The sequence below is a fragment of the Dryas octopetala genome, chromosome 1 (genome assembly GCF_963921425.1).
Source record: "Dryas octopetala chromosome 1, drDryOcto1.1, whole genome shotgun sequence".
Classification (NCBI taxonomy): domain Eukaryota; kingdom Viridiplantae; phylum Streptophyta; class Magnoliopsida; order Rosales; family Rosaceae; genus Dryas; species Dryas octopetala.
Window position 1 is genome coordinate 7,851,263 of NC_141366.1, and position 11,699 is coordinate 7,862,961.

At 35.0% G+C, this 11,699-nt stretch overlaps 1 protein-coding gene across 1 annotated transcript; it reads right to left on the reverse strand.

Annotated features, from left to right (window-relative positions):
• Positions 1-7,934: 7,934 nt before the first annotated feature.
• On the reverse strand, positions 7,935-11,217 carry LOC147297255 (putative wall-associated receptor kinase-like 16). Its single transcript, XM_086230185.1, has 3 exons — positions 10,187-11,217; positions 9,883-10,062; positions 7,935-9,312 (listed from the first exon to the last, which is right to left on the reverse strand). The coding sequence occupies exons 1-3, from the start codon at positions 11,085-11,087 to the stop codon at positions 8,087-8,089; spliced, it is 2,307 nt and encodes a 768-aa protein (XP_086086311.1). The 5' UTR covers positions 11,088-11,217; the 3' UTR covers positions 7,935-8,086.
• Positions 11,218-11,699: the final 482 nt, after the last annotated feature.

The following is an 11,699-nucleotide window of genomic DNA, read 5'->3' on the forward strand; positions in this document are numbered from 1 at the left end:
AAGGACCATTTGAATACTGCCCATCTTTTGTTTACTATGACATACAATTGTCTAACCAAGTATTGTAATATTTTTTTGAATGTTGTTTGATTTATTAAAATATCATCAATATCTTAGGTTTATTAAGATATCATCAATATTTTAACATAACAACTAGCATATAAAACATATCAAGAATCCGCATTTTGTAACTTAAGCTTGACATTGATGTATATATGTAAAAATTGTATTAGCCTTATGCACGTTTTCTAAGCTTTTAAGACCCGCAGCATCACGCGGGCACTATTACTAGTAAAACTCTAAACTTAAAAAAAAAAAAAAAAAAACACACAAATCCAGCCAATCCACCCTGACCCCCGATGTAAGATCCCATAAATTTTTTAAATTTTATTTGAGATTTTAATAATTTATTTTAAAAAGTTAGTATTCACTGAGACGGGTTCATATGATTTTTCGATGATATTTTTCGAGATCCGAACTATTTTTAACGAATTTTACAAAATAATATTTTATCATACTTAAGGATAAACAAAAAAGTTTGAGAAAAAAGTTGACGATTTAACAGAAATATGGATGTTAAGTGCCACATTGACACATATTGTTAACTTTAAGTGGTAAATTGACAAGAAAAAAAGTTTGGGTGGTCTAAATAGTATTTGAGTAAAATAGCCTTACACTTAAATATTTAATAAAAAACTTGATCGAGTATCCCCACCCACCGGAAACCCAGCCGGCCACCATCATCACCTTGAAGTCGTCTCTATTATTTCCTAGTAAATACAATTAATGGAATATATATACACCCCCACTTGGTAATACACTAATAATACTCAATAACCCCATAACCCCCCACTTCCCCCCACTTGGTATTTGGTAATAGTTAATAAGCCAAGGAGCTAATTAAGTCTTTCTTTAAATAGGCCTGCACATGCACAATAGAAGTCAAAATGATCTAGAAGAATAAGGAAGCAATTAACATATATATAGGTAAGAGCGAGATAAATATGTAAGAGCTGATTGAGACGTTGAAGAAGGGGTAGGGCACTATGAGGACGAAAATATCCCTTAAATATAAGTCATGTGCACGATACATGAGTGTTTTAGATGAAAAATATAACAAAAATTATAAAAAAGACTAAAGTGATACTTGAGCAATAATTCATGGATTCCAAAATTCTAAAATAAAATTCATGGATTAAAATAATATTCGGGGTGTAATTCATGAACTATTGCTCTAATTAACTTCTAGATTTAGTTTAAGAGATATGATTGGCTTGGGAAGGGTGAGTTTCATACAATTCTTTGAGAACAGTTTTGCTCATCTTCTTTAACTCAGGTGTATGCTCACCTCCCATCTAAAATGCTGCCATGTGTTTAAAAAATTAACCATGAGTTAATCTATTGTATTTAATTATTTTTTATGTTATAATGATGAGAGAGAAAAATAATTTGACAACTCTTTTCTACTTTTATTCTTATCTTTTATTACTCAACTTTTTTTCCACTTTTTTATTACCTATAAATTTTTCTTTTATTTAATTATTTCTAATAATTTTTGCTTCTTTTGTTTTTTTGCTCTTCTCCAGTATGCCTCTAGTATCCAAAAAACCACATCCATTTAATAATTTTTGCTTTTTTTTTTTTTTTTTTATCTTCTCCTGTATACACTTTTTATCTACTTTTTTAATTAATTAAAAAAATATTCTAACAACACATTTTTTTTGGGCCTAAGAATTCTTCTCTCTTGTCTCATATATGACCTTTTCAGATCAAAGAAATTCTTAGGCCAATCCAAGGTGTTGCAGCATTTGAAGAGAGAAGAATAGTTGCAACGACATAATTTTTTTATTTTTTTTAACTCATGTAACTTTTTTATTGGATTTTCTATGTATGCAAATGAGTTGTTTTAGATTTTTGTTTGGTCGACATTTTAGATTAAACTTTGCAAATGAGTTTTTTTGTTCGAATTGCAAATGTGTTGTTGGAATATTTTATTTTTTTATTAATTAAAAAAATAGATAAAGGTATATACAGGAGAAGACCCAAAAAAATGGATGTGATTTTTTGAGTACTGGAGAAGAGCAAAAAAACAAAAGAAGCAAAAATTATTAGAAATAATTAAATAAAAGAGAAAAGAAAAATTAACGGGTGTGGAAAAAAGTTGAGTAATAAAAGATAAGGGTAAAAGTAGAAAAAAGTTGTCAAATTATTTTTCTCTCATCATTATAACATCATAAATAATTAAATATAATAGATTAGCTCATGGTTAGTTTTTTAAACACATGTCATATTTTAGATGGGAGGTGAGCATACACCTGAGTTAAAAGAGGTGAGCAAAACTGCTCTCCTATTCTTTTATTCATGTGTGCTTGCTATAAATAACAAGTTGACATAAAAAAATATATCAAAATTAATATTCTTCATTTATTAAACAGTTCAAAAATCAAGGCCTCGTTGTTTATAAACATTTAGTTTAACAGTAGTGCTAGATATACCACATTTTTATACCACAATTTCATACCACCTTATGTGGCAACTTACATGGCATTCATACATTGGATACTAAAAAATCAAAATAAAAACTCAAAAAAGAAAATAAAAACTCTGTCCAATAAAGTAATGACACGTGAGATGGTATAAAAATGAGGTATAAGAATGTGGTAAGTATATCATTATTCTTAGTTTAATAATCCATAAGATAGATACCAATTGCATTAAAATATTTTATGGAAGCGAAAAATTATGTTACAATGAAAAAAAAAAAATTTGCAAATTCTATATATACAGATATACTCAACGTGGTGAGAGGCGTTACTGTAGCTTAGGAATAGTGTTCTTCCTTTTCTGCCCCTTTTTTGTTTTTTTGTTTAGTTGCTTTCCATTGTGATTTGTGGGGTAAGTTAGGCCGTTTTGGTCATTTCACTCTCCCTCACTTTTTACCCTTGCTTTTTTGGTTTTTTTACATTCCCTGCCATTTTTTGATTTTCTCTCATGGCTTTTTTTTATTATTATTATTTTTTTTAATCTGGCTTGTCATCCCCAATTGTTGAGGTTGGGTGTGCCTTTTTGGTCTTTCACCTGATTATTGTTAGAAAGCCCAAAACCTAGAAAATACTGGAACACTCTCATCTCACGCGCCTCTCTCTCTCTCTCTCTCTCTCTCTCTCTCCGTTCTCTCTTCTTCCGCCCCCTTTATCCGGCCGTATCTCCACCGTCCGGCGACGTATGCCGGCGATATGGGTCTCAATTTCTTTCTCATCTCTTCCCCTTCAATTCTATGGTATTTGATTAACCCAGAAATTATGCAAAAAATCGAAAAGACACCCAAACCCGATCGAGTCCTCCGGTGGCAATCCGTCAATTCCGGCTGAGTTGGGATATCGGACAGGGTGGGTTTTGTTCGTCCCATCTTTCTGAGGATGATGGTGTCTTCAAATTGCTCAACCGCACGGAGTTTGGAGGCGGAGAAGTCCGGCGGCCTTCCGCCGTCGATGTTAGCGATTAAGGCGGCGGATGGTGATGATTTTGGTCGGGTTTTGCTCTTCTCTTCCTGGCCTTTCTATTGGTGTGCTTGATCTAAGTCAATTGGGTCTCGAAATGAAAGCTCCAATTCGAACCCTGGCTTCGCCGCTGCCACCGTCACCTGCGACGGCTCCGGTGACTTTACGCCTCAGGTTTTGTTTGAGTTTTACTCATCTTTGTCTACTCTGTCTGATTGTTGGATCGAATTGTTCAATTCGTTGTGAAATCTGTATTTCTAGGTTTTGTACCCACTACCACCACGATTCCCGCTGCGTGTGGTGGCGCCGGTGACTTGATTTCTGTGTTTTAGTTTCAGGTTCCCATACTTTCTTGGATTTGAAGATTGGTTTCTTTTTTGGAGGTAAGGTATGTTTTTTTCGCTGGTTTTAGCTTTGGTATGTTTCTGTTCAACTTTTAACTCTCAAGGTTTTGGTTGATTTCTATAAAAAACATTTGAATCATGCCTTAGTGAGTATCATCAAATTCACAAAATTTTGGGGGTACTATAATGACAGAGTTTTGCTTATTCCTTTTTTCATTGCAGATATATGACACTAATGGAGGTTTGCTTCACCAGGCTTCGTTCTATTCTGAAGAAGACTCATTTGGTAAGCAATTTCAGACATTATTATTCGAATTGTTTTTGTTTTTAGTACAAATGGTTTTTCAGTCTTTGAAAAAAGGCAGTTTGGTTTGGTTAGATACAAGTTAGGAATTGTAATTAGATTGGTTGAGATTAGTGGTATATATAGTTTTATTTTCGTTTATTTGACAACTGGTTTTGAAGTGCTTAATTAATTTTAATTTTATTATTGCATTGAGATCTCTCAGAAGATATCAACAAAAGTGAAAGGATAATATTTATTACTGCAACAATGCATGTATACTTAGCTGCCTAGCTGGCTGATCTGTTTTATATAGTTGCATTGGTTGAGAAAAACTGTTGGTAATGAACAAGTATGCATTAAGTACGTAATCAAATGCGTAGTTTGACTGCTAACCGTTGTTTTCTAATCGTCTCTTGAACTCAAACTCAACTTTAGTTTATGTCTAATAATGATCGAACGATGTCAATAATTAGTTTATGTTTTATATGAGGTCTTTGATTAAATGTCAGAAAAATTGTTGTTTGGTGTGCTTACCAAAAAAAGTTTGTTTGGAAGAAAATATTACCACAGTAGAGAGAGAGAGAGAGAGAGAGAGAGAGAGAATTGGAATTCTTCTGGGTAAGTTCAAAACATAACAACTCCTTACTTATAGATAAAAAAGAAAAAGGTATGATATAAATGGGATGATGCCATTTTATGATGTGGTTGTTTTGTATGTGCCAGTATTTTGTTTGGCTAAGATCGAAGAGATATTGTGCCTTGCATTGGGTGTATGTGTGTACGTGTTATTTTCAATTTTAATTTATTTTCTCTAAAAAAAATTATCTGAGAATGAAACATTATTTTTCATTAGAAACAGAGAGGTTGTTTTAGTTAATTAGTATTGTAGTGCTTTAATTTTATGCTTTGGGTTAGGAATTGATTGAGGTCCTGAATTCGGATGATGGGTTGTGATTGACATATTATTCACTCAATTTGTAGCACTATTGAAACAATTTATCTTCCATATGTCTTGATAGGTGAAAAAATGAGATAAAAAATTGTGATAACTAAGGCAAAACTGGAACTAGGGGATTATGTCTTTCATTCTAAAGTAACATACTATTATTTGCTTTTGATGATCCTTAATTTGAGTGGTTATTATTTTGCTTGGTTTTGGTTTATGAGTTGGTGCATTTAGTGCAAAAAATATTGGCTTCTGGTGTTTTCGAGAACTGGGTTTTTGGCTAAGTTAGGCTCGAATCACTATGAGTAGGCACTGAGTGCAAAGTTGGAATAGTAGGGTCTATTGTCATCCTATGTTTATATTATTGCTTTATGTTATTACTTTTCAGTTTTGCAAAATTTAGTTTGCATGGTTGTGCATCTATCCAAGTTTTATCTTATAATAGCAACGTGTGTTGAAAAATTGCAGAAGTTGAAGAAAGGGTCTAGAGAGACAACCTTCAAATGGTTGAAGAAGTTGCATAAGTTGAAGAGTTCAAACCCACCATGGCATTCCCTATTGTTCAATCACTGAAAGACAAGAAAAAGAAGGGGTGCCCCTGAAAGAATTGGCTTTAGTGAATAGTACTCTTATAAATGTTTCACTTAATATGAACTCTCAAATGTTTTACTTCTCTGTTATAAGCTTTGGCAAGTTTTCAGTTTTAGTGCTTAAATGTTATGATAATAATATGAAAAATGTAAGGGCAATGCTAGAGTGCCCTAATGACATGGAAATTTCCATGTCAATTAGATCATTTAATACATCTAATATTATATGTGCCACATAAGCTTTTAAAAGGACTAATATAACCTCGTTTAAATTCTACAACATTAATTAAATTATAAAAGAAGAAAGATTTAAAAAAGGTTTCACTTCAAAATTAAAAAACCTTTAAACACGTTCATCTCATTAAGAAATTTTTTCTCAATTTTAGAACCTTAAAAAACTATTACATCATTTTTCTTATTGCATCGACGATTTAGAAGAATTTTGTAAAAGTCATGCATTGTATAAGGTACTCTTTAAAAAGACTCAATATTTTTAAAAATCTTGCAAAACTTAAATTAATTTACAAAAGAACAAAATTTTGATCACCCAAAAAAAAAAAAATCTATCAAACAAAAATTTAGTCCCAATTTTAGAATTAACCCTAATAAGCTACTACCTTGTCATCGATGGTGCTACTGATGAGGGACTTTGGCTTGGATTTTGGGGACCTAAGTTTGATGATTTTGAAGAATTGGAAGAGGAATAAGAGTTTGCGCTGGGTTTGGGGTTTCCAGTGTTGGGGGTAGAGTTGGGTCTGCCATTAATTGCTAGTGAGTTGGGTAGTGGTTGAAGAAGAAAAATTTTAAAGATTGAGTGTGAAGTGTACGTGCAGTACTACACGACTTGAGGGGATTGATTGAAGATTACACAGGACGCTCTACATCACTACGGGATTGGGTAACCCCTTTTTGAAGATTAAGATCAAATTGTTCATGGTAATGGCCTTGATCATCTGATGGAACCTTATAGTTTTAAAACATCATTAATTCTCATCTTTGGTGCTCAGATTCCTCTAATTATATTGAGGAGGATAATGATCTACAGATGTGATTATGAAAGATAATAAATATGATAAATCAAGCCCAGAAAAAAAAATATATATATTGAATTTAAGATGGATAAGATGGTCTTTCAACAAATATAATATTAATATAACTTAACAAATAAATAGTGATGTGTACAAAATAAATTTGTCACATTAGATTAGGGCACATAGATCTTGTGCCCTATTAGGACACAAAATCTTTTCTCAAAATGTAATTGTATCCACCCTCATAACATTTTTAGAGTTAATAACATTTTTAGCTTTAGTGGATACAAAATACTCTATCTATCCACTTAAATTTTATAAGCCTTCAGCACATTTATAAGTTTTTCACACCCACGGTAAGGCACGGGCACGATTACTAGTGATATCTACTTATGAAACGTCCATTAAATAAAATGAGAGAAAAATTAGAACACATAAGAGGATTCGTCTCAATGAGCTGGGCTATAAACAAAGCCCAATTTCAATCTTTTCATTAGGAAGGTCAGGCTGGCCCAACAGGCCTACAGCAAACAAGAGGGAAACCATGATTCAACGGTGAACTGAACAAAAAAAAACAATCAAAGACAGTAAATGCGGTCGCGTTTTCACGAATTTCAGTGGCGTTTTCGCGTATTTCAGCGGCTTGTTGGCAAATTTTGGTGGCGTTTTCGCTCCACATGCTTCTCCACCCTCCATCTCCTCCTCTCCGTCCCGCTGCGTCAGCTCTCATAGCCGAAGCCTCCCACTCTACGGGAAAAGGGTAGGATTTTTCTACTCGCGCTGTGTATTAGTGTAATTTAGTAATGCATTTAATGCTTTGCGCTTCCTCTGTTTGGTTGCTGAGAAAATCGAGGACAGGAAACCTAAGCGAAATTTGTCTGTTGTTTTGCTTTATGTCTGTTTCCAATGTGAAAATTTCCTCAACTCTGATTAAATTGTGTTTTGCGTTTGTGGTTCATTTGTCCTGTAAAGTCAGTAAAAGAAAAAATAAATAAGTCGTTTCTGTTTAAATTTAAATGAAGTCGAATTGGTTTGCTTGTTTGCCCATTTGAATTTGAATCCTTCAGTAGACTTAAGCAAATGGCAATAGTGCGTGAAGTCTAAACTTGGAACTTGGAGAGTTGAAGTTAAGCATGAATGATTTCTTTTGTCATATTATCTGCAGCAAATTAGGAGTAGTATTGCCTTATGTTTATACAGCTTCACTCTTTTTTTGGATGACGATGTGACATTGGCATTGCAATAACTAATGCACTTGGAACGTTACACCATTACTAATATATTTGCTAAAATACATCACCGGAGTTATCCAATTGAAACATGTCAATAGGTTTACATTTCCTACAAGGCTACAATACAATAAAACATACTAGACTTAAAGCCAATTAATCATCGTCCATCATCATATGGCATTAACTGTTGGATTTGCATGCTGTCATACCCGCTCGTTGTACCACTAGGACCACCATCACCTCTGACATTGACAACGCAAGCCTCTGAATTAGTTGACCCAAGCAAGTATTCTGCCTCTTCTTCACAGAAATCAGCTTGTCCCCCCCATGGATGGTTTGCCGTAATTCTGATTCCCTCTAGCTCCATTGCCACTTCTTTCATGCCAGGCCTTTCCTCCCCTTTTACCCTCAAACATCTTTTCGCCAGATTGGCCACCTGTTCTATTGTCTCAATATTTCCTTCTTTCACTACGTCTTCATCAAGAATTTGAATCAAGCGATCCTCTTCCATTGAACGAACAAAGAAGCACGCTAGGTTTTTCTCTGCCTCAGGCCTATCATACGAAAGTGCCACTTTGCTTGTTAGTAGCTCCACAAGGACAACTCCAAAGCTATAGACGTCACTTTTCTCTGTTAGTGTGTTCGACTGAAGATATTCAGGGTCTAAGTATCCGAGTGTCCCTTGCACCAAAGTTGATATTTCATTTTGATCTGCAGGAATCAACCTTGAAGCTCCAAAGTCTGACACTTTTGCTGTGTAATTCTCATCTAATAATATGTTTGTTACTTTCACATCCCGGTGTATGATTGGAATAGAAATGGAGGAGTGTAAGTATGCCAGTGCTCCTGCAGTTTCTGAAGCTATCTTCAATCGTAATTCCCATGAAAGTGATGATGATCCTTTGCCCTTTTTCTTATGGACATGCTCAAAAAGAGTGCCATTAGTGATGAACTCGTAGACTAGTAAAGGCACCTCTGTCTCTAAACAACAACCTAAAAGCCTCACAACATTTCTATGGTTGATTTGGGAAAGAAGAATCACCTCATTAACAAACTGATCATTCTGAGTTGGGGCACCAATTTTGGACTTCTTTATAGCAACCACTTTGTTATCTGGTAATATTCCTTTGTAAACTGTTCCATAGCCTCCTTCACCAAGGACTCTACTTTCATGGTAATTGTTTGTAGCCTTCTTAAGTTCTTCTGCAGCAAAGATTTTTGTTGTCTCCACAGAACCTCCACGACTAGCAAGTTGTTGTTTTAACAATAAGCCACCATTTTCTTTGAAGTACTTCTCTTTGAGTTTCATGAACTTTCTTTTCTTCAATCCCCAATATATCCATGAAATTCCAACCAGTAAAACCAAGAGACCTACACTGACACCTGCACATAATTGAAAAATCACTACCAAACTTGATTTACAATTTGTTTATGTATATTCTACTGGGGATAGGATATATGTTAGAGGTTGATTGGGAAAAATTAGGCATATAGCGTATTAAAATATCTTGTTTTAATGAAAACATGTATACGTAGGGAAAGAGTTTCAATATTGCAAGGATAGTTAAAGTGTACATTAATGTATAGTCAAATGACTGAAAAGAAACAAGCCTTGACTGAAAATTATTTTTCTCTCTTTTTTTTTTTTTTTTTTTTTTTTTTTTTTAAGAAAAAACTTAGGAGAACTGTTGGTTAGATTTCTTTTTTTATTTATCCAAAGGTAGCTCAAGTAAAATAAGTTTGGGTGCCAAACTCTCAAAAAGAAAAAAGTTTGGGTGCATAAGTATATGTTTAAAAGAAATATAGGCTAGGGGTAGTACAATTGGAAGGGTTGTAGAATTTGCTCATGCACTCAAGTTTGATATATATCTCTCTCTTCCTAAATATAAAAGAAAAAATAAATTTAGGCTATAATCATAAATAATAATTAACTAATAAGTAAATAATGCATACCCAATGAAATGATAAGCAGGATATTATGGTTGTCTTTGATACACCTGGTTCCATTCTTGCCGTCCTTTGTGTAACCTTTGTTTTTTTTGTAACCATCGTCACAATTACAAGAATGACTTCCTAGTTCATTTTGGCACGTGGACCCAGCATCGCAGGGGTCTTTCTCGCACTCATTAATATCTGAAAAGAAAGGAAATATCATATTATAAGGTGAAATCCCAATTTTGAGCTTTTCCAGCTAGCATATATATATATATATATATATATATATATGTATAGTAGATGTATAAAGAATATGGATCACCTTGGCAACCTTCTGGGAGATATGGGTTTCCATGGTAACCTGGCAAGCAGCGGCAAATGTAACCAGTCCGATTTTGGGGGTTGACACACTCGCTATATTCTTGGCATGCAAAATCCTTCCTCTTTTTAGCTTCATCACAAGAGGAATCATTCCCAATTGCCCAATCAAGAAGTATTGGAAGCTTCTCTATGCTCTCCAGTTCTTTGAGGCTTTTAGTGGAGAAATTGAACTGGCCTTGTTGTACAATGAAGGCGTAGCTGCAGGGGTTAAAGTCCCATATACCCCCGGTATGATTGTCCTGGCTGCCCAATGTTACAGTTTGATTGTGCAGTCCGCTGGGGATGGAAGTTTGGCAACATCCAATGCCAGAGCAAGAGGATTCGTCGACGCCTGTAAGGCTATTACAATAGGATATGCACCCGGTTACGTACCATTCCTCGCCTCGGTAGCCTGCAAAACGTGCAATAGTGTCACAGCCAACTGCCATGAATATGTTTTTGGTGTCAGAGATGATGAAAGGAGACCAGAACCAAGCGCTATTGTTGGAGCCCGTTGGCGCACCCTGCTCGTCATAACAATCTTGGGCTACGTACTGCGATATTTGCAACTCACCGTCCTGCAGGGATATGTTGGTAACAGAGACATCATCACTTGCCGCCCAGATTGCTTTTGGGGGGTCAGTGGAATTATTACAAACAATACCAAAGATAGGGAAATCTTCATTTCCCTGTGGCAGGAAACAACCATCACCTATGCCAAATGGATATGGAATTGTGAGATTACCACAGTGCGTTGGGCAGTTAGGCTTGGCCAATTGAGGCAGCTGGGCCTCAGCCGCTGCTATTGTTGTTGAAGTAGTAGCAGCTAACATTAGCAAAGAGAGTTGCATGATAAGCTTCATCACAACCACTTACTTCCAATTCTAGTATTTGTAGGTGGTAGCTAGGAAGTAGCTAGCAAGCCTGCCCTTTTATTTGTAGCAATTATAAGCAAGACTCAAGACTGCTATGCCTATATATGCGTGCGTACTTGGGTCCTGGGGTTTAACGGAAATTTCTTCCTAATGCATATCTTTACTCATTAATTAATTTTCCAATCCACGTAAGGTACGTACCTCGTCCCTAATAAAACAACATCCCACATTTCCCACTTGAATTTGGACTTGGTAATGGTCAATAAGCGACCGCGGGCAACGATGGTTGTCTCCATCGACCAAAATAAACAAGTAACTACTTTCTACTTTTGCTTGGGTAATAGTAATTAATGATTCTCCAATTATGTACATGCTATGTTACTCACTTTCATTCTTCAATTTCATTTTCAAATTTTAGGAAAGAGAGTTGAGCTGCTGCTGTTGTAGTTGCAGCTGCTAATATTAGCAAAGAGAGTTGCATGATAAGCTTAATCACAACCACTTACTTCCAATTCTAGTATTGTACGTATTGGGCTATTGGCTAATGCTTATGATGATCACTAAAGTAGGTGGTAGCAACTAGCAAGCAAGCAAGCCTGC